This window comes from Balaenoptera acutorostrata, chromosome 5 (genome assembly GCF_949987535.1).
Source record: "Balaenoptera acutorostrata chromosome 5, mBalAcu1.1, whole genome shotgun sequence".
NCBI lineage: Eukaryota > Metazoa > Chordata > Mammalia > Artiodactyla > Balaenopteridae > Balaenoptera > Balaenoptera acutorostrata.
Genome location: NC_080068.1, coordinates 23,441,180 through 23,463,870, shown reverse-complemented (window position 1 = coordinate 23,463,870; position 22,691 = coordinate 23,441,180). Strand labels below are relative to the sequence as shown.

Sequence of the window (22,691 nt, the reverse complement as noted above, 5' to 3'; positions counted from 1 at the left end):
GGTGATACCTCATTGTAGTTTTGATTTGCATTTCTCTAATAATTAGTGATGTTGAGCAGCTTTTCATGTGCTTCTTGGCCATCTGTATGTCTTCTTTGGAGAAATGTCTATTTAGGTCTTCTGGCCATTTTTGGATTAGGTGTTTGTTTTTTTAATATTGAGCTGCATGAGCTGTTTATATATTTTGGAGATTAATCCTTTGTCCATTGATTCGTTTGCAAATATTTTCTCCCATTCTGAGGATTGTCTTTTCATCTTGTTTGTAGTTTCCTTTGCTTTGCAAAAGCTTTGAAGTTTAATTAGGTCCCATTTGTTTATTTTTGTTTTTATTTCCATTACTCTAGGAGGTGGATCAAAAAAGACCTTGCTGTGATTTATGTCAAAGAGTGTTCTTCCTATGTTTTCCTCTAACAGTTTTATAGTGTCCGGTCTTACATTTAGGTCTCTAATCCATTTTGAGTTTATTTTTGTGTATGGTGTTAGGGAGTGTTCTAATTTCATTCTTTTACATGTAGCTGTCCAGTTTTCCCAGCACCACTTATTGAAGAGACCCTCTTTTCTCCATTGTATATCCTTGCCTCCTTTGTTACAGATTAGTTGACCACAGGTGCGTGGGTTTATCTCTGGGCTTTCTAGCCTGTTCCATTGATCTATATTTCTGTTTTTGTGCCAGTACCATGTTGTCTTGATTACTGTAGCTTTGTAATATAGTCTGAAGTCCGGGAGTCTGATTCCTCCAGCTCCGTTTTTTTCCCTCAAGACTGCTTTGGCTATTCGGGGTCTTTTGTATCTTTTTTTTTTTTAAGATTTTTTTTAAAAAAAGAAAGCAATTTTTATTTTTTAAAAAATGCAGTCTGGTGTAATTATATCATTCACAAGATAAACACAGGACTTACGAAGAATATTAATTCATAATGGACTTAGAGCAGTGTGATCTAGTTACAGGACACAACTTAAGCCATAAAATAGGAGGTACCTTTCAATCATATCAGGGTTTCTCAGTGACCCCCTGTAAAACCTTGTGTGAAGAATATATCTCAGGATCTTGGGCACTTCCCTGGCGGTCCAGTGGTTAAGACTCCATGCTTCCACTGCAGGGGGCACAGGTTGGATCCCTGATCTGGGAAGTAAGATCTCACATGCTGCACACAGCAGCCAAAAGGAAAAAAAAAAAAGAATATATCTGATGATCTGAACTGGAAGACCATTGTGGACGTAAGGCCTAGGGGTCAGTGGCCCCCGTCGCCACCTGCCCATCGGCCCTCCCTGCCCCAGTGTGAGCCCCTGTCCTAGACTTGCTTACTCTAAGAACCTGGTTCTCAGCCCAAATCTCTAAGTGTGTAAAGCACCCCCCCAGATTTCTAAATGTTCCTCCTCTTTTTTCTCCTTTCTCGTGGCCTCCTGTAACCCCACCACGACGGCTGGCTTAGCTCTGCTCTCAGGGCTGTGGCGAGGGCTGTCCTCCCCCAGAGCCTCGCTGGGATCACACCTGGTTTGCCCACAGACAGGTTCAACCGTGAGAAAATCCGCAGAGCAGGCTGACACGGACCCTCCCTCCGGCAGCGTCTCCCGGGAGCCGGGGGAGCAGGGGGACCACTTTGTGGAAGTGGCTCTTCCCAGGCGTTCAGACGGAGCATCCCTGAGCCACCCTCCCAAGGCTGATGGAGAGCATGGAGGATGTGCCCAAGCCTCCCTGCACAGCAAGCCCTCCAGCTCCAAGCCTTCCTTCCCTTCTTCCTGTCTTGTAGTGGCTGCAGCAGAGAGCGCCATTTGGCAGCATGGTGGTGCTCTTGGCTGTAAACGGAAACATTGGCCTGACTCCCAGTATAACACAAGATAGGTCTCTGCAGAAGTTATGCAGTCTTGGCTGTGATGACTTCATCAGAAAGGGGCGGGGGGGAAGGGGCAATGAAAGAGAAAGGTACAGCATGGGCGAACAGTAGCTCGGGAGGAAAGTTTTCCCAGCAGCTCGGCTGAAGACAGTGGAGACTCCTTCTTCCCCCTCTCGATTTTTAAATCAAGGCGGAAACAAAGGCAGCAGGCGTATGGGTAAAAAGCCGAGTTCCTGGAGCCACTGACAAACCACTTGCAGTCGTGTCGGGACCGTGGTCACTTGGATGTGGGCAGATGCGGTGTCCACCTCTGTGGGGCGGGTCTCAAGCCCCTGCGCTGGGTTTTCTTACAGCCCTGTGGAGGAGACTGCCTGTACAGGTCAACAACGGTTTTCACTCATCTCGCAAGTTCTTAAACTCGAAAGGCTGGGCTGCTTCTGGCCCTGCTCTGTTGTTTTGAGCCTAGAATGGAGAAAAACCCCAGAGAGCAGGGTGAGGCTCAAAGGGACGCTTGGCCAGGTGCATCAGAGGATTCTTGGAAGACGTCAGTCCCCTCGGAGCCTTCTCTGGCACTTGGGGGCTCTTTGTTGAAGCAACGAAAAGCTAGCCTAGTTACTGAATCTGTAGCCAAACCCAGTTTGTTCACATTCGTGCCATGTCCAGGTCTTGACAGGAGAACTACCCCCGTTAAGGATGTCTGCTGCACACTCCGCAGTGTGAGATGGGCTCTGGTGGAAATAGTCCAGATCCCGGGGACAACCGCAGCCCCTCTCAAACTCGCTACGTTCCATTCCTAGTTGAGCCTAAATAATCTTAATGAGGTCTTGGGCTTCTTTCGGGGAGGCAGGGAGGTTGTATTATAGTTTAATGAATCCTCTAAATGTTGGCCATTTAGGTTGTTTCTTTTTTTGCTACTCAAAACCATTCGCGCTATTCAAGATAACTCTTTGCACAAAGCTATGAATATTTCCAGGAGACGAGTCCTTAGAAATGGAATTTCAGGGTATGATGTATTCAAGTCTTTGATCATTCTGTCCCTCCACCCTGGAACCCCTTCCCCTCTTGGTTACCTGAGCCAGTCCAAGACATCGCTTCCTCTGGGAAGCCTTCAGTCCCCTCCCCAGGCACAGTCAGGTGCTTCCTGGTGGAAGGCCCAGGGGTGTGACTTGTGCCACCTCCCCTTCAAAGATGCCATGAGCTGCTCAGGAACTACAGGATCCACATCAGAACTGTGGACTCCTTCTTGAAACCAAGCAAATAGGCCTGTTTTCTTTTCTTTCTTTTTTTGTCCATTTAAAGACTTTAGGTTTTTAGAGCATGAGACTTAATATTTATTTGAAGTAATATGTTCATAATAGAAAATTTGAAAGAGTATGAAAACAAAAATCACTTAAAGTCCTCCCCTAACATGATTGTTCTGTGGCTACTGTTCTAATAACTGCTTTTTCTTCCCCTCTTCACTGTATATTGTAAGCTTTTTTTTTTTAATTTATTTGATCAGATAATCTGAAAAGGCCTGATTTTTATTGGCTGCCTAGTATTCATGGTATGGATGTACCATAATTTATTTAATCAAGCTCCTATTGTTGCACACTAATGAACTTTTAACCAATTTAGAGTTGCTTTGGTGGTGGAATTAATCACAACAAAGGGATGAGAAGGACTCTATAATTTACATCAAAGGCAGAGGAAAAGCATAACTCTCAAAGTTGTGTTTCCACTGGGGGAACCTATGGTAACTATGTTCAAAGCACTGATAAGGACAAATGGTATTTTTGTTGTTTTTACCTCCAAGTAAGTCCTTGAAACACTGACCTTCCTGTGGCTGATGGCACTCTCCCATCTTACTCTGGACCAGCAACTTTAACCCTTTCTTTCATCTTCAGCGGAAGCTCCAGTAGCCTGGAGAAGCAGTCCATTATGAGGGTTATCTTTTTTCCTCCTCTCTGGTCATACCTGATCTTGGTCTAAGCTACAATTCATCATAGACAATTAGTTCAGTTCAGCAGATATTTATTCTGTTGCAACCGTGGACCTAGCTCTGTGCTGATGCTGGGAGCCGCATAACGAAAACTAAAGACCTTGCAGGAATGTTGCCATAAGGTAATATCCTACCAGAAGATGACTGCTTATAAGCATTTGGAAAGTTGGAACTTTCTACCTCTCCTGTGTTACTTAGTAAGAAATAGTGGTACAATCATGTATATACCATGATCATGAGCATGGAAAATATATTCCTGCACTGGGTGGGGAGCTGAGAAGAAACACAGAGACACATCAGAATATTAACGTGGTTGCCTGTGAGTGTTAAAAATGAATGTTGCCTTTTAAAAATACTTTTAGACAATATTTTTAAATTTTCCCCGTGATCGGGGGCAAAGTCAGCAAAACATGCATTTGTTAAAGAGTCAAAAGTCTGGGTAGGAATGCCATCCTGCTCACTGAGAATCTAGAAAGAGAACCAAGTTTAAAGTCTTAGACTTCATTATCTTAAGAATTAAGCTAGAACCAGAGCCATAGCACTTCCTTCACCCTGACTTTCTAAAACTGTATAATCAAGAGGTCATAGCGATAATAGTGATAACAAGCTATGTGTTATGTGCCAGTCACTGGACCCTCGATGGAGCTGAGTTTCTACCCAAGCCTGTTGGGTTCCCCCAATGTAAACTGCTCCTTCTTAGAAGCCGAACAAAGAACTTTCCTGAACCCATTTAGCAGGCTTAGCACTGGGCCCCGAGTTACTGCCCTGTCTGTGATAAGCTTCCTAAATCGGTAAACTGCCTCAAACCTCAACTGTCTTGGCAACACAGCCACTACACATCATAAAACACTTTTTTTTAAATCCAAATTTCTTCAGTAATCTGCTGAAGAAGCAGATTATCTTGGGGTGAGCCTATTGGGGCTCTGCTATGAATTTATTACAAGCAACTCTCCAAACCCACATTGAAAAGTTATCTTGGACAAGCACAAAGAAAGTCTGTAAAAGGAGCCTCCATCCTGAAACCAAGTTTCTGCCCTGACACTTGATCAACTTCAAAGAGAATTCTAAGGTTTTATTTTATTTTGTTTCTTCCTTCCATTTCTGGTTGAATGGTCTAATCTTATGCCCTTTCTTTAAATGTCAAAGTTGATACCACAGAGGCATCCTAATTTGGGGTATCAGGCAACATATAAAAAATGATGTATATTTCTGTGCTCTTTCAGCTTCATCCTTTGATCCCAATAGAGTGTCTACCTTTTTATTCTGTGCCCATTCCTCTCCCCCCCCCCCACCCCTTCCCATTTCTCATTACTCCAGAGTCCTCTTGGGTGGTCTGCTCAATTTAGACCAGATGCATGTTCTGGTCAGTGGAAAAGTCAGAATCCCAAAGACCACCATCAGCTGTGGGACATCAGGCAAGTTATTTAACCTCTTAGAGACTCGGATCCTTTTTAATCAGCAAAATGAGTTTTAAGTACACAGAAGAAAACACTGAGCTGAGTGCTTTGCATACAGTAGGTGCCCCATACGTGTTAATTGTTTTCTTCCATTGTCGCTTCTGGTCTTCTTCTTGTTTGAAGAGGGGACTTTCTCGAATCATAGCTTTCCTGCCTTATAGCAGACCAGGAGACAGGAAGTCTAGTGATGTTTGATGCTTCCTCCCGGAGGAAGGGAGGAAGTTTAACTGGCTTCACCCCTTCCTTGCTCTTGGCTGCACCTCCGTCTCCAGAGCAGAGCTGCAGGAGCACCGACCTTTCTGGAAGAATCATGGCATAGGTTCCTTTCGGAATTCTTGAGTTTACATTGCCTGCACAGCCCTCTGAAAATTAGAGAGTTCTGCTTCAAATGCAGAAGAATTGGCAATAGAAACTTAAGTAACTCAGCACTCTGACTTGCTTTTGAAAGTGCAGGGTTTGCAATCTAATCACAGAGAGCGCTGATACCCCAGGTTGCAGTCAGCGCCCATAGACCAGGATTATTTGCCCAGTGAGTCTCAAAACGTGGGGCATGGTAATTATCGAAGGGCATGTTAAATGGCTCCCAAAGACTCTGGTTCAGGAGGCTTGGAGCAGAGCCTGAGAATTTGCATTTCTAACAAGCTCCCAGGTGATGCTAATGGTGCTGGTCCCGGAACCATGCTTTGAGAACCCCTGACGGAGCCCTCACGGTTCCCCAACAGCCCACACTTAAAGTGGAGAAGTTTTAGCACCCTCTTAGCCATTTTCTCTATAGCTCATTCATCTCCAAAGTTGCCATTGTCAAGGGAGGAGTCCTATGGATAGGATTTCCGTTTGAAGAGGTGGGGACCGAGACCCAGAGGTCAGATGGCCCCCTGAGCCTCAGGAAGCCAGTTCACCACCCTGAGCCCCAGGGAGTCACGGCCGGATGCCTCCAGCCAGCTCTGCAGTGGGTGTCGGATTCTCTGACATGAATGTACTGAACTTCCCAACGAGTGTGAGGTTCTGCGTGAAACGTCAGCTTCCACCTTTGAAAAGACTTCCTCCTTCTGAAACTTAAAACTTGAACAGTACCTTTGCAGAAGACCCCTGACCATGGTGAGAGGTTGGACATAGAAGTGGCTTGATGTATAGAATCTAGGCAAAATTCCATTGGGGCTGGATTTTTTTTTTTTTTTTTTTAATTACTCGATCCACTTCAGTGTGTGTGAAAAGCACAGGTTTGTCTTCTGGGGCATGCTTTTTGTTTATGTATTAATTTTACTTCTTCCTACCGTGAACTACCCTCCTGTCTCCCCCAGTGCCCTCCTGCTCCCTCTTCCTTCCCGGCGACCGGGCCACACGACGTGGCGGGGAGGAGGAGGTGAAATGCGCCCCGGGGAACGCGCAGCGGCCTCCCAGCTTGCGGAGCAGCGCGCAGGCCGAGGATCTCGGGGCCCCTGGGCGGCTCTTCCGCCGCACGCCCTCCCTCCGCCGCCCCTGCCCGCGCCCAGACCGCCTAGTCGGTTTCTTTGTTAAGGACGCCTGCGCGGAGACGCATCTTCGGCCCCGGCAGGGGCGCACGGGCCTCACTCCTGACTTCTTAGAGTCCCCTAAGGACTTGTAAGTATATAGGCTCGAGTCGAGGGGCTAAATTACGCCCCAGGGGGCTTTTTAAGTAAAATCCTAAATTTCATTTAGGCTGTTCGTAAGGCATGCGATGGCAAAGACACTAAGCCCAGGCTCGCCCCCGGCGCGGCCCTCACCGCGCCGGCTTCGTGCAGCCCGGGTTACGGGGAACCCTGACCCTCTCGGACAGTCCGCCCCTGGGACTGGGATACGCCACTGTCCCTCCCCTCTCGGGTCGCCAACGCCCCCATCACCTCCTCCATCTCCCGGCCCTTCCGTTTCCTTCCACGGCCTCCCCCACCCACACGAAATCTCCCTCCCCTCGGGCTGGCAGCAAGGTCGGTAATAAGAAACCAGTTCGGTGTCAGTCGGAGAGGGGAGGGAGATAACCCCAGAGATACACGGCAGTGGAGAGAGAACTCATTTTGTGTAAAGAGGGCCTCGAGTCACCAGGGAATTCCTGGATTGTCTCAGGCTGTCGTGTGTGATGTCCATCACGCCGTGCGAGCACCATCTGTTCGGTATTATGCTCTCAGTTGCCAGGCTACCTGCTATACGCGGTAACACTTGACTGCCCGGCTCCACGCTCGTAGCGTTAGCCCAGACGCGCGGGGCCGGGGGGACCGGCTGGGGGAGGAAGGCGAGTCCTGATTAAGCCATCTGCAGGCTGGGAGGGGGGCGGGGGGGACACGCCGCGCGGGCGGCGCGGGCGGGCTGGCGGCGAGGACTGGGCTGACACCACCATCTGCTGGGGCCGCGGAGGAACAGCAGCTGTTCCTTGTTTTCCCCCGACGAGAGCACCTGAAAAAAGGCCGAAGCCCTGAGCGTCCTCCAGCCAGTTCTCCGCTAAGCCCCGGCACCCCAGCCCCAGTCACCGCCGGGAGCCTCTTGCAATCCCCCCTCCAAAGAGCCAGCCGTCCTTGGTCCACCGCCAGCAACCCCGGCCCCTCTCACCCAAACACGAGGCATGTTCTTGAAAACACGTAAGAGAAAATGAAGCTTCCTTACGCACAGATTTATAAATAAACAGCTGGCTACTCTTGAGAGATTTTTACCACAGCTGCTTTTTGAAGTGAAAACTGCCTCTTTGGGGGAAGTAGGGTGTTTTTTTACACCTCTTACCTATCTCCAGCCCTTAGGAAATTGCTAAGATCTTTTCCCTGGAAGAGAAGATACGTAAAATATTGGTTTTGATTTTTTTTCCCCCCTCCCTTTATTTTACGGAAGAGTGAGAGCTTTGGGGAGTAATGAAGATCTATGTAGTCAATTGGATTTCTGAGAGGAAGAGGCTGAATTAAGATTCTGGGTAGAAGGCAAGGGAGGTCGTTGGGCAGGGGGTGGAGTGGAGAACAAGCTAGTAATTAAAACTAAAAATACTGCATCATTTGGCTTCAAGGCATTACATTTCTGGTGACGAAACCCCAGCCTGGTTTTCTCTGATTGCACGTACAGTGTGTGTCCTCCTTAGAAACAAGAGCGGGGGCTTGAAATTCTGAAACTCGACAGACTAATGCTCATTAAGCCCTCTTAGACTGGGGATTAAAAGCCACGATGTCATGTGCATCAGCTAATGGCCTCAGCCAGCCCAATTTGTAAGGTGAGTCACTCGGCGTGTCTTCACACTTGGCATACACATCTGAGGCTGGGGCTCTGGGTGTCACTCACCCGCTGTTGAATGCAGCAGAGCTGGTTGGGAAAGGTGTAGCAACTTAGGCTCACAAATGTTTCCTAGGGAGGGCAGTCCTTTAAAAGTGCACATAGCCCTCCTGCCTCTCGGTCTTCAGGTCTTCGGTGAGAAACCTGAAGGCAAAATCTTTGAGAAGGAATCATTGGGGGAAATAGATAATCCTGGGAGGTAATAACCAGACTATCCCTTTGGGAAGGGTTTTACACACTGTGCTTTTTGAAGTTCAGCAACACCCTGCCCCATCTGAAAGTAGAGCATTCCTAGGAAACCTTTCCTAAGCCGAAATGGCTTACAGTGAAGAAGCAAGCACCTTAGGACACATCTTGCTAAGAATGTGCGAAATAAATAGAGATAGAGCACAGATGCTCACACAGTTCGAAGCTATGGCAGCTTGATGCTGAGTGTAGTTCCTGGGGAAGGCGCTTGGTGGCGCCACTCTTGTTGCTGGAGGCGCCTGCTGTCTCTACAATCACTCTCTGCAAAACAAACACTGAATGCTATCTTAGATTTTCACCTTCTTTTGTAAAAGCGAAAATCCTCTTCAGATTTCTTCCAGTTAGCAAAAACAGATACTAGTGTAGGTGTTTCATAAAAGGGGAGTGGCGTAAATTGAACTCTTGAAAAGTGGGGGACCTGTATTTCTTTTTGGTCTAGGAGGACAGGGACTAGACAAGCTTAGATGAATCTACATCCTCACCTCATTTGCCTCTCCCTTTCTTTCTGGGTGGAGAGAAGGCTGGGAGAGCAACACATCACTACTTACGGCTCCTGGGCAAGCTCACCAGGTACTTGAGGGCTAGTCTCACAGGACAAGAATATCTCAAAGTGTACAAAGATAAACGGGGCCAGCCCAGACCAGTCCTCTCATAAAACCAAGCCGAAGAGAACTTGATCTTCCCTTGGGTCTCATTTTCTTTCCAACTCCCTCCTCATTATCAAAATTGGAAAATATCAAATATTCTGAAATACACAGAAAAAACTGTGTATCTGTATTTTCGCTGATTGGTCGACTATCTGCACTTCCATGTGAATTTGTTTGTTTAAGTATTAAGTCAATCAGCCATTTGTCTCCAAAGGTGGCAAGAAACAGCTTCATCCCATTGGAAGGAAGGGTTTGGAAAACAGGTAGCAAGTTTGGGGTGGGGGGAAAGGAAAGAGTGAAATATCTTGACCTCTGCAGGGGTCAGTCATAAAGTAAACTTTTTGGTGGCATAAAGTTCCAGGCATTGCTGAGTATAAGGTCTTTTTATTAACATTAATATCTCATAGCTCTCTACCTAATAATTGTCTATGTACAGAGAAAATACACAAAGACAGAAAGTTTTAATTTCAGTAACACCACACTTAACATTTGAAAAATAGAACACAGTGTATTTCTGGGAGACATGCTATATATTTAGTCTACAGGCAATTCTTAGGCACACACTTGGCACCATGGACCCATCGTCTGGGAGAGGCCTATGCTTGTGGAAGGAATACTGAATTTAGACTCAAAATCAGGGCTCCAGTTCTGCAAGTTCTGGTTCTTTAATTTACTAGCTGTGTGACCCGGGCCACCCCACTGACTAACCAAAACTTCTTGAGCTATTGTTTCCCAGATGAGAGGAGTAATGGGGTTTTGTTTGGTTTGTTGTTTGTTTTGCTTGTTTTGTTTTGTTTGGGTGCTGATGGGAGGGACGAAGAGTACGTGAAGATGCGGTTTCGGTATACCTGGAAAGAAGAACGTGGATGGCTGATCTCCACACAGTAGCGGGGAGGGGGGGTCCAACAAGCCCAGGCTACGGGGGCTCCCATGCAGGGCTGCGTCTCTAGGAGTTGTGTCAAACACAACTCTCTGTTTTGAGAGGAAACTGCCCACGTGATTGACTGTACCAACACTGAAGAGGTAGCAAAGCAAAAAGAGGACAAATATTAAAATCCAGTTTGACTGCACCCTGTTTTTCATTTAGGATGGCTCAGAAGAGGCAGATAAAATTCATGTTGTTCACAAAGCAGGCTAGTTGCATGCATTAATGAAGGAATGCATTAATAACGATGGAAATACCATTGCAAATAACATTTGATAACTACTAAACATCCATTTAAGGTAGTCACTTGCCTGTATACATCTGCGTAGTCTTAATTTCCTTCACCCCATATAACTGGAAATAATAACCAGTGTGGAAAAAAAGAATGAATATCTAGATTTTATAATGAGGAAATTTTTTTTTAATCCAGTTTAACTGGATACAAAAATTTAAATACTGTAGATTTATTCACATTCGTTTCTCATGATCTAAGTCTCATAATTGTGCCTCATGATATGACTGTGTATGTCTTTACACGTATGCCCATTTAACTTGTGTACCTCTCAGACAGCAGCTTCTCTTTGTTCAGATTAATTACTTGAAACTTCAGTGAATTAAAAGAAACCTTTCTGTGAAATGTTCAGACAATACTTTGCCATTACCAGCTATGCTTGATAGAATGAACAGGAAAGAAAGCATCGAGAAACTACATCTTACGGTCACACACCTACTTTTCCCATCAGCTGTTTTTCCCCAATGGTCTACACCGTCGGGCTGTTACTTCCCCTCTGAGTACAGTCTCCGAGTAGTGACTTGGGCTGTGTGTGAGGAGTTCTCTACCACTTTACCTCCTGTTCCTTAAGGGCCAGTCCTTAAAAGTTGCCATCATTTGATTTGACTGACTGACACATAATTATAGAATCAAGAGACCCAATTCAACCCCCCACGTTTAAGTTATCCCAGACACCTGAGGCCCAATTCTATCTCTAAAGATGTTGGGAGATTTCGTATCTTGGGTCCGGGTCACACACTCCTAATTCTCACCATCAACAATTCTCACTAGCAGGATTTTTTTTTTTTTTTACACATGTCAAAGCTTTCGAATGTCACAATTAATTAGAATTTCATCAAATAGCAATCTGCTGATGAATCAATTCCAGCAGTCTTCTGTAAATGTCTCTCCTACTAGCTAAGAAGCCCATTTTGGCCAGGCAGGCAGTAAGGATGAAGAGGTAAGGTGAGGATGTCTCATTCCCGACTTAAAATGAGCCGCACCTGAGGGCTTATTCCCTTTCCTTCGGAGGAGCACAGATTGTTAGCTGAAAATGCGGTTCTTGTTCCTTAGCCAGTCCCATCAGAAACAGACTGGACCTGGTCTCAGCTTTTCCCAGAGCCGTGCTCTATTACTGTCGCCCTGTAGCCTCTGCAATCCCACCTGTGGTAAGGCCAGGTTTGAGGACCACTGGGTTCTTTTTTTACGGAAATGTAATGTGTGCCTCTCGGGATCCCGTAGGTCCCTAAGGCGGGACCTACCCCCTCCCCCTATCCCCTGTGCTTTCCTTCACATGTGGAGTGGCTGCATTCTCTTCTCTTCCTGTCCTTCTAGGAGCAGCATCCGGTCGGGCTTCCCCGGGCCGCGGGCCCCATGCAGTCCTCCGTGCCCCCGGGCTCCGGCGGCATGGTCTCCGGAGCCGGTCCAGCGGGGCCCAGCTTCCTGGGCGGCCAGCCCCAGGCAGCCCTCATGAAGCAGATGCTCCTGGACCAGCGGGCGCAGCTGATAGAGCAGCAGAGGCAGCAGATGCTGGCGGAGCAGGTAACTCACGCCCGCGGTGGGATCCGTTCGTGCGGCAGACACTCACTCGGTGCCTGGTGTCTGTGAGGGAGTCTCGGTTCGTGTCCTTCGTCAAGAAATTCACAAGCCGGCATTTCCTGAGATCACAGAGGAACCTGCAGAATTTAGACCTTTCCGTTCGTTAGGCTTTTGCTTAGAATGAATGTGTTCTGAAAAGACAGGCTTCAGCCATCCATTTGAAGACCCATTTGCCAGAGACCGTTCTTCAGTTCAAGTCTGGCTCTTTTCTTCTGGCTTCTGGTACAGGGGTCTGTAGAATCAGCATGGGGGGCAAGGGTGGAAGGGGGCTGGCTCACATTCTTCGTAAAGTCTGATATTTCCAGCATGAAGAAAAAAGAAAATAATTCAGAGAACTTTGCTTCTTGGAGGAAAGTGTCAGAAGGAGGGATTGAGAAGAATTCTTACACAATTGGTCATGAACAATGGAACAGGAACAATAGCTGAATAATAAGGCCCACAGAACTACCTGGAAACCTGAACTCGGGGTCACAGAAAGGGTGCAAACTTGAGAAAATTCCCAGCAGCTTTGAACACAGCTCAGGAAATGTTTGAGTTAAAGGCCTAACACAGAGAAAGCTTTACCTGAGGCATCTTTGACAACCCTTGACATATATAATTCCTCCAGCTTTGAAAGAAAGCCTTCCATGTGGGCTACTCCTCTCAGTTTCAGTGTGTTTTGTTTTTCGAGATGCCCATGCCCGATTTTGTGTTATCTCGGGAAAGGCCTGAGGACTTCCCCAGGAGGTCCCTGGATGCCTCCTGTGGGGGCCTATCCAGCGCGTCTCACCCTTCTGTTATAGGAGACGTGAGGCTGTCATCTAAGGCTCAAGGCCCACAATTACCCTTCTAGAATGTTCCTAATAGGATCAGAATTTTGGAAATGTATTTACCATCCTCCACCATATCTATAGGAGAGATTGTGTAGGACACAAGACGCGTTGAGGTCCTTAGTAACCAAGGGCAGCAGTTCAAAGTAACACCAGTCATCCCCCAAATAGAAAAATTGTACACCGTTGAGCACAGTACTTATGTTCCCTTGTTCGCTTTTGTTCTTGAACAGCTGTGTAATTATCTCCCTTTTTACCGAGGTCAGTCAGCTGCCTGGCAGCTCTTGTACAAACAAACAAACTATCCCTCTCACCCTGCGTAAGGTGTGTGACAAGGAGCCATGCTCATATCTCTCAGACAGTGATAAATGGAGCTGCCGAGGGGAAGCTGGGCTTTGCAGATCCGCCCCTCAGCCAATCCCAGGAAATTTCAGGTGTGCCTGATACTTGGAGGGATGGTCTTTGATGCCTGTGCTGCGACCAAGACACAAAGGGGAGTCGGGGTAACCAGGCCAAACTCAGCTGTGCCAGCCCAGGGGTGTCCCCACTTGGCAAGGTCAGCCAACCCCGGGAATGAGGGGGAAGGCAGGAGACCAGGAGCATGGCTTTCACAGGATGGTGCCCACAGACCATGAGGTGAGAGAGTGCGGGACCCCTCAGGACCCGGGACACAGGAAGACAGACATAGGGCTCCTCAGAAGACATGAGGAAATGGGAAACTGCAAAAAAAATGAGTATAATTCCTTAATGACTGTGTGTTCCGGGAGCTGAAGGGGGACCAAGGAAAGAACGGTTCACTCTGGGTCACATCCTTTGCTTATGGTATGATTTTGGGAAAACCACCTAACCTCTCTCCTCATCTGCCAAATAAGGTTTTCCTAATCTCCCAGCCTTCCTCCTGATGCTCAACATGAGTAATGAGCGTAAAACCCTTTGGAAACTGCACCAGGTGTGGATCTGCCACTTGACCCTGGTGTCACAGAAGGCAGTGTAAGAGCTGCAGCCACACGTGCCAGCCATCCCGTGGGACTGACCCAGAAGTCAGTCAGAGGGATGTAGCGTCTCACCTGCACCTGGGGAAAGTGCTTCTTGATGCCAACACTTTTGAGGTTGACTGTGCCCACATCAACGCCAAGCTGATTTTCTTGGTCCCCGCAGCGGCAGTGAAAGCATCCTAACGCTTTCAATTTTGCCAACAGCGTACTAGGAACACCTGGGTTTCCGGAAAGGACATGTGAGGGAAAACAGAAAGACTGGGGATATCTTGCATATCTTTGGGAACTTTCAAATGGTTCTCAGTGGACTTAGAGCAAGTTGAAAGCAGGTGTGAATTAACATTTAATGCGTTATTCTCAAGAGCACAGAGCGTGTCAGATCCCACCCATTCACAAAGGTTCAACGGAATCTGGAATTTTGGATCTGAAAGAAACATTGAGGATCATGAAGTCCCTTTATTTTACACACGAGGAGACTGAGACCAGGGAGCTTACATGATTTTTTTCGGAGATCACAGAGCTAGAGAGGGGCAGAGCCAGGACTGGCACCTGGGCCCCCTGACTCCTGACTGCCAATCCACCCCAGGCTACCCCAGGGCTGATGCCCAGTTGTAAGTGGGACCGTTAAATTCGTATGTAATATGGGAAGTTTGGCTTCTGAGAAGCTTTTAAATGCTCCCCTTACTCTCAGTAATGTTCTTAGATTGCTGCCTAAAAGATTAGCATGGTTTCTTGTCTACGCCGTGTCTATACAATTAATTCATTTCAACGGTTTCGTGCAAAACACCACAGGATGGGGTTAACAGAGGCCGTTCTTTTCTTTGGTTGCCAGTGCTGGCTGGCCTTGTCAAGAAAAAGAAAGAGAAAGAAAATTATAGAGCTGCCCAGGAACAAAAACAAGAGAAAAAATAGAAATAAACACATGTGTTAAGAAGTGGTCAATGTGTGTTATTTTTATAATGAACACTGTAAAGATCTGGGCCCTCGTTGTCTGTTTTCCTAGGCCTTGCAGATAAAAGGTGCTTGATGCATATTCCACAGCTGCAGAGGAGGTTAGATGACAGGCCGAAGGTCACGCAGCTACTTGACGGCAGACGCAGAACGAAAACCCCTTTCTTTGCTCTTTCCACCTCACCCTTATTTTCTCTCCCTTTTCACATACAGCATGATAATGACCATAATAGCCTTCCCTGTATATTGGTAACAATTCTGGCAGTGCAGAAGCCCCGTGACTGGAAGAAGAAAAATTAAAACGCAGGCCTCCTGGCTCGTGGTATACGTGGAATCCCACGCGGTTTCCTCAAGGCAGTAAATGCTGTATGTTTGACTTGTGGAGATGTATTTTGCAGGCAGCGTGGCTTCCTGGGAATAAAATGAGCCTTTTTTTTAATAGGCCCTGAGAATCCCATCTTCCTATACCCGAAGCATCTACCTTAGGTCATTAAAAGTTAGCTGCTTGTCCGTTTGAGCTCGGTACCCACCATGCTGAGGAAAGCACGCAGGCTGATGTCGGAAAAGCAAAGTCAGAACTGCTTCCCTGGCTATACCTCCCTCATAAGCCAGCAAGTCCACACAGCAGAAATGCCGTAGATGTTCACCGAGGATGTTTGCAGCAGGGGGGGCTCTGACAGCCGAAACCAGAAGCTCCCTAAACAGCCACCCCTAGTAGCATGGGCAAAGACATCGTGGGATGTTCTTATGGGGGGAATGCTACTCGACAGTGAGAATGAATGGACCCCACCGCAGGCATCACCGTGGATGGAGCTCCCAAAGGCGATGAATGCAAGAAGCCAGACCCCCAAAAACAGGCTCAAGTACATTGTCTCAGGCCGCTTCTCTGAAGCACAGAAGCAGAGATAACTAACCTGTTGCTAGGCTGGGATAGTGCGCCCACGGGTCAGGTGAAGGGCGGTGGCTGGGAAGGGGCAGGAGGGGCTTCTAGCAGCATTCTGCATCTCGACCCACGAGCGTGTTCCTTTGTGGAAATCCATCGCACGGGGCACGGATGCTACACGCTTGTGCCCTGACCTGTATGCGTGTTATTCTTCAGCACAGAGTTCAGTTTTTGAAAACCGCCTTCCTCAGAACAGCCAGGAGATCTAACTGTGCACCTCCTCCCGCCCCGCCCCCCGGCCCTCCTTGTCCTATCGTTTCAGCAGCTGCAACCGCCACAGCTACCCCGGCAGCACCTCCAGCGGCCCCGCAACCCGTACCCAGTGCAGCAGGTCGCCCAGTTTCAAGGTGAGGCCGGTGCACACCTCTGCCATTGTATCCCTTCCAGTGGGCAAGTGTAAGTGAATGCAGAGCCAGTGACAATGCCACGGCTGCTGTGTTTGTGTCCAGGTAACATTAAAAATCTTTAAGAACTGATGGTGCTAACCAGTCAGAATCCCAGGCGTTAACCTTTGGGTCGCTGGGCCCAGAGAGGTCCTGGTGGGCCCGGGGCGGGGGTGGGGGGGCGGGGGGAGTGGGACTGGAGCAGCCGTTCTTTACCAAAGGTACCGAAGTATTTCGGGGGTTTAACAACCAGCAAAGGCATCCAGGCGCCGACTGACCTAATATCAGCCCTGTTTAAGTCCGGATCGTCATCTCAGTGGCCATGGCGAGGAGCGGGGGGAATCCCGTGTCACATCTTTCTAGCTAATCCCAGCAGGTCAGCTGACCAAAGCCCTCACTTCCAGCAACCGAAGTAAAAGGATATGGCTTTCGGCAACCACTAATCTCTGCCGAACATAGAAGACAAATAGGGACTTGAGTTTGATTGGACTTTCTTGATCCTGCCACCCTTTGCACAAATCCTGAATCATGGCCCCAGGAGTAATGGGTGCACTGTTTGTCCGGCGTTGCCATTCCTCTGTAAAGTAGAAGGTCCACTCAAATATCAATCCCTTCCGTCTCTAACAGAGAGAGCCCCTGTGGGTCTTGTATGGGGTGGGGGATGAGTCTGAGGACCCTTCCCAATCTCATCCACAGGCGTTTTCAGGGGGCCACAGGGGTCATGAAGCAGCAGAAATCCTAATTCCTGTCCTCTGTCCTTTCTGAAGACCTAGATCAATGCATCCTAACTTCCCAAATGTTACCTATTGCTTTGACAATCTGCCAAAAGCTATGAAGCCCCTTGCACAGAAATATCCATATATATAAATAAATACAAACTTTGTGGATCATTTCACAAGTGTTACCCTTTTCCATAGACTGTGGGTGAAAATTTTGTGATCTAGGGTAGCCTTTTTCAGTCTTTGGGTTGCAACACTCAAGTAGGTTGAGAAGATAATTGGCCACAACCAACATTTTTTAACGAAATAATAGGAATGATTGGAGTGTGTCATAATTAGGGCAACTTTTGTTTCTGTCCTAAACCCACATGCGTATGTACTGTGAGTTGTGGCTTAAAGAGTCTGAAAGCTGCTGATGTTCACGGCCAGATCTCCCTGAAGATTGCCTGTGGACCCCCTGGGGCTTGAGCCGCTATCACCCCCTCCCATCCCTGGGACATTTATATCACTTCAGATCCCTTTGGACTCGACACAGGGAAGGACAAAGGGAATTGTTCTGTGCACTAAATTAGTGCCAATATTCTTTGAAGAATTCTGTTTCTCACTTGGTCAATGGTGGGGAGGAGTGGGAAATAGTCATTGTTACATGCGTAGTTTTTGTCGCAGACTCGGAGCCCTCTTTTGTACCTGTGGTTCTCAGACTTGAGCCTGCATCAGATCACCAGCACAGCTGATTCAAAACAGAAGCCCGCCCTCACCCCCAGAGTCTCTGATTCAGTAGGTCTGGAGCGGGGCCTGAGAATTTGCATCTCTAACAGGTTCCCCAGAGTTGCTGTTGCTACTGGCCCAGGGCCATACTTTGGGAACTGGTGCTTTATATTATGAACTAATTTAAACCATTAAATCTGATAAACCTGGTATTGTGTCCCTTGAGTTTTCTAGGTTCATAACTCATGTATTATTTTTTGGAATACAGGGACCCACCAAAATTTAATAACTCCTCTATGTTATGAGTTATTCTGAGTGCTTTGGGTCCAATTTAAAAGTTCTACTCTTTGAACTTTTCTAAAACCCCAAATCACAGGTAATCAACCTAAAAAACTTAGCTACACTTAGGCTAAACAACCAGTGACATTTTAGGGTTCCTAAGCTGGTTGATATGATAACTTTTAAAATTTTCTTCTGTATTTTCATGTACTTTACTGACATCCTAGATATCATAATGTTATGTATCTGGGAAAACAGCAAATTGATAGATAAAAAAATATTGTCCTTGGAGAGAAGTTCTGTTAGGAATAACTTGTCTGAGACCTACAGGTCCACTGACCACTACAGTTTTCAAAGGTTTTAAAGACGCACTTTCTCTTACTGAGTTCTGTGTCTCTGGGCAATGTTACATGCCTAGGGGAAAAGCTTATTTTACATAAATATAGACTTCTTGTGAGTGAAAATAGAACACAGACCCTTTTAGGGAAAAAATTGCATGTTACCGTCTCTGTTTGAATATGGAAAATTTTCTTTGACGTTGTGGTGTTAACCAACAGACAAGAAAATTAATTTGACTACAGTATCTCACAGTAATATCTGTTTTAGACAAAAATAAAAAAGAAGAAAAAGTAGTCTGTTGTTTAACATATGTAGTTGTCAGATAAAGACAAGTTAATTCTTTGAAGGCATTTGAATTTTTTTCCTTTGTATATTTAAAATTACCCAAGTTCAAGAAAACCAGATATCTTAGGTTTTTCTTAGGTTGAAAATATGGTGCTGACTGCTGATATTAAAAGGTCCTTTTTTTTTTTTTTAATAAGAATTACATCTGGATAGTGTAGTCATTGACACCAAGTAAAACTAAAGGTTGGCTTGGATTAATGGTTCAATACTTCTTAAGAGGCACTGCAGCATTTTTGCCCTCTAAAGAAAGGAAACTATTTCTCATTCACAAAATTAGTCCAGTCAATATCTAATCCCTCAACATATTTATTCTAAGTTACAACAAAAATGTCCGAAATATGAAAGTCCTTTCATCTGTTTCCAGCAGCCTGTTTATGTAATTTGGGTCTATCCAATCAATCTCTGAGTCAGCAATATTTTTCCCTTAAATTTTTTTATAAGCAACTCAATAACCCATTTCACCACAGTTGATCAGATTGGCCATGTAGTCAATACAAATTTAGTTGTTAAGGTGACAAAGCTTCATAACAGGATTGCAAGTTGCAATATATACCACCATCCAGTGTTTAATCAGGAACTTTTTTAAAAAATTCCACTTAGATACAATTAAGCTCAAAACAAAAAACTGAAACGTTTCTAGGGATCTCCCCCAGGTCTTTCTGGTTTCCCCACAGTAACCATTTCATTTTTCAATGCAGCATGATATTGATCTCAAGCCACAAAATCTTGTCATAATCAAAATTCCCATAATTTTCTTTCTTAAAGAAAGAAAATATGGAGACATATTTGCTGCCCAGAAATCAATAACCCCATCAGGAAGACAAAAACACACTTCAGTTATCTGCCAAGGTGCCAGGCTTAACAAGGTTACACTATTCTCACCTGGTTTCTCATCCAGGTTCCAGGTAGGATCAAATTTGCTTATAGTATCGATTGGCTCCCATGCTGTACCTTTTTTAAATGTCCAGGAAAAAACCTATTTTTCTTTTTTTCATAGACTTAATCATCAGCAGGGACAGAGAAAAATCCATTTCTGTGCACCTCCTAGCCCTTGACAACATTGACGGGTTCTAAGGGTGACATTTCTATTCTCTTGACTGGTTTAGAAATTTCCCGGAAACATGTAAAGAAGGACTCACTCAAATGTCTAATTAGAGTTGAGTGACTTGGCATTGATATTCTGGTCAACTTTTAAGCAGCATCATTAAAACTGCCTTAGTGGTCATTGCTGATTTGAAGGAGTGGCCTTTGCTGGAGAAATGGATAAAGTTCATTGCCAAGTAGCAAGTAGGAGGATGATTTCTTTTTCTAACTCAGGAAGCTGGCCAGTTCGCACTGACATATTATGATTCAGAGAATCTGGAGCATGTGGAAATCTACAGAGTGGATCCAAGAAATGTCCCATCTGTCGAAATAGCTTCTTAGCAGAAGTGATAGCCTTTAACCTCTCAAATCCTACTCAAGTCTTAAGGGAAATTAGCCTAATGGTCTTTATTGATAGTATTCTCTACTGAACCATATTCCACTTCACAAATAGGATATGCAAAGTGATCAGCCATTTCTGCCTAATTTAGCCCACGAGGTGAATTTCCTCTCACCTCCAAAAAGATGGTATCTTATTGGTTGAGGATGGCATCATATAAAGACGGGTGAGAAACGATTTGTTTCTGAAATGTGAACAAAAGTAATACCAGGGTATGTCAAATAGAAAAGTCAACTACAAAAGCCTGTGTACTGCATGGTCCCAATTTTCATGTGTCTATTTATATATTAATGTAAGTTGGCAGTGGTCTTCTCTGGATGATGGGAATGACTTTAATTTTCACCTTTATGCTTTTCACTATTTTCCAAATTTTTTACAATCAGCATATGTTACAGTCAGAAAAATAATACTCTGGTTTTTTTAAGGATTTATTGCGAGTAGCTCCTTTCATCTAAAAGAATTTTGTCAGTCCCAAAGAAAAGTCCAGCAACCTGTTACCATGCATTGCTTGTAGAGATGAGTGAACGGGTCTGTCCTTTTCTCCCTGCAGGGTCTCCCCAGGACGTAGCAGCCGTGAGAAGCCAGGCGGCCCTCCAGAGCATGCGAACTTCACGGTTGATGGCACAGAACGCAGGCATGATGGGAATGGGACCCTCCCAGAACCCAGGGACAATGGCCACAGCAGCCCAGTCGGAGATGGGCCTGGCCCCTTACAGCACCCCACCTGCCAGCCAACCGGGAATGTACAATATGAGCACAGGAATGACCCAGATGTTGCAGCACCCAAACCAAAGTGGCATGAGCATCACACACAGCCAAGCGCAGGGGCCGAGGCAGCCCACCTCGGGGCAAGGGGTTGGGATGGTGAGTGGTTTTGGTCAGAGCATGCTGGTGAACTCGGCCATTACCCAGCAGCACCAGCAAATGAAGGGGCCGGTCGGCCAGGCCTTGCCCAGGCCCCAGGGCCCGCCGAGGCTGCAAAGCATTATGGGAACGGTCCAGCAGGGAGCACAGAGCTGGCCACAGAGGAGCCTACAGGGGATGCCCGGGAGGACTAGTGGAGAATTAGCATCATTCAACAACGGCGCCAGCTACCCACTGCAGGCTGGCCAGCCGAGGCTGACCAAGCAACACTTCCCGCAGGGACTGAGCCAGGTGGTGGACGCGAACACTGGCACGGTGAGAACCCTCAACCCAGCTGCCCTGGGTCGGCAGATGATGCCACCGCTCCCGGGGCAGCAAGGCACCAGCCAGGCCAGGCCCATGGTCATGTCTGGCCTAAGCCAGGGCGTTCCCGGCATGCCAGCGTTCAGCCAGCCCCCGGCGCAGCAGCAGATGTCCAGTGGCGGTTTTGCCTCAAGCAGCCAGAGCCAAGGCTATGAGCGGAACGCCCCTCAGGACATGTCATACAGTTACAGTGGCGACGCTGCTGGGGCATCCTTCCCCAGCCTCTCGGACAGTGCCGATCTCGTGGACGCCATCATCAAAGGTGGGCCGGGGGAGGAGTGGATGCAGGAGCTCGATGAATTGTTCGGAAGCCCCTAGTCAAGCGGGGCCCCGGCAGCCACAACCCTAGTGGTTAAAGCTTCAACCGTGAAAAAGAAACAGGATGTTGCCTCATCCTTGTTTTTTTGTTTATTTGACCTGCGTAATCTGAGCAAAACTGCAGCCGGCTGACAGTGGAAGATCCAGGTGCCAATCCACAGCCCCGCTGGGGCCTCATTTCACCTGATTTTCACACAGCAATCAAGACAGACGCCCTGCGAATCCCGCTGCGAGAGGGGGACGCACCAGAGACAGGTGGGGAAGATGCTTCTGTAGCCCCTCTGCTTGGCCCTCCCTGTGATCGTCCGGCCCAGCAAGAGCCGCTCTGGCCAAGACAGACTGCTGCCCGACGTGAGGTGGCCGTCAGCCCCTCCTGGCCCTGGTCCAGAGTCTGTAGCTTTGGAGACACAAAGGAGAGAGAGTCTGGGACTGAGAGTCCCACAGAGCCTGCTGGGTGGTGGCACAAGCCAAGAGCACACGTCAGAAGCGCGCCGAACTCCGGCTACAAAGAGATGTCAGGCTTCAAGACATGCTATTGGGTCTGGAGGGCAGGTGCAGAGAACAGTGAGATGTCACAGGAAGACACAGGATCCCACAGGCCTGTCTCCTGCCCGTAATGACCCTCAGGAATTCTAGAGCCATTGCCTCACAGGGCGAGCGTGGAGAAGGGTCCTGGCAGTCCTGGGCGGGCAGCCCTCTGCGGGTGACCGGGGTGGCCGTCACTCTGCGGAGTTGAGCTGGCGCCTCCTGAGGACCCGATAGGACCCGATACATCTTGGCAGTTCCCATCTACTCCCGGAGGCCGAGGATGGAGAGGCCCAGGCTGGACGCTGTGTGTCCGCTAGCACGGCCGCCTTCCTCCCCGGTCCCTGCCCTTATTCCTCCTCGCCTCTACCCCAGCCTGCCCTTGCTCCTCCTTGCAGACTAGCCAAGAAGAAACGAAGCTTTTGTCTTTAGGGAGCCCGGGCAG

General features: G+C 47.3%; 2 protein-coding genes across 3 annotated transcripts in view; one reads left to right on the top strand and one right to left on the bottom strand.

The window, feature by feature from the left end:
• MAML3 (mastermind like transcriptional coactivator 3) overlaps positions 1 to 22,004 on the top strand; it is a 418,486-nt gene extending 396,482 nt beyond the window's left edge. The window contains exons 3-5 of one of the 2 annotated variants that reach the window (XM_057547386.1): positions 11,959 to 12,165; positions 16,186 to 16,267; positions 20,727 to 22,004. In XM_057547386.1, the coding sequence (XP_057403369.1) occupies positions 11,959 to 12,165; positions 16,186 to 16,267; positions 20,727 to 21,721 (1,284 nt within the window). In that variant the 3' untranslated portion in view covers positions 21,722 to 22,004. Of the gene's footprint in view, positions 1 to 11,958; positions 12,166 to 16,182; positions 16,268 to 20,726 lie in introns of both variants that reach the window. The other variant, XM_057547385.1, reaches the window with a different exon arrangement.
• A 45-nt stretch (positions 22,005 to 22,049) lies between these two features.
• Positions 22,050 to 22,691, bottom strand: part of MGST2 (microsomal glutathione S-transferase 2) — a 39,266-nt gene continuing 38,624 nt past the window's right edge. The window contains exon 7 of the mRNA XM_057547388.1: positions 22,050 to 22,118. The gene's annotated coding sequence lies outside the window, so the exon portion shown is untranslated. The remainder of the gene's footprint in view (positions 22,119 to 22,691) is intronic.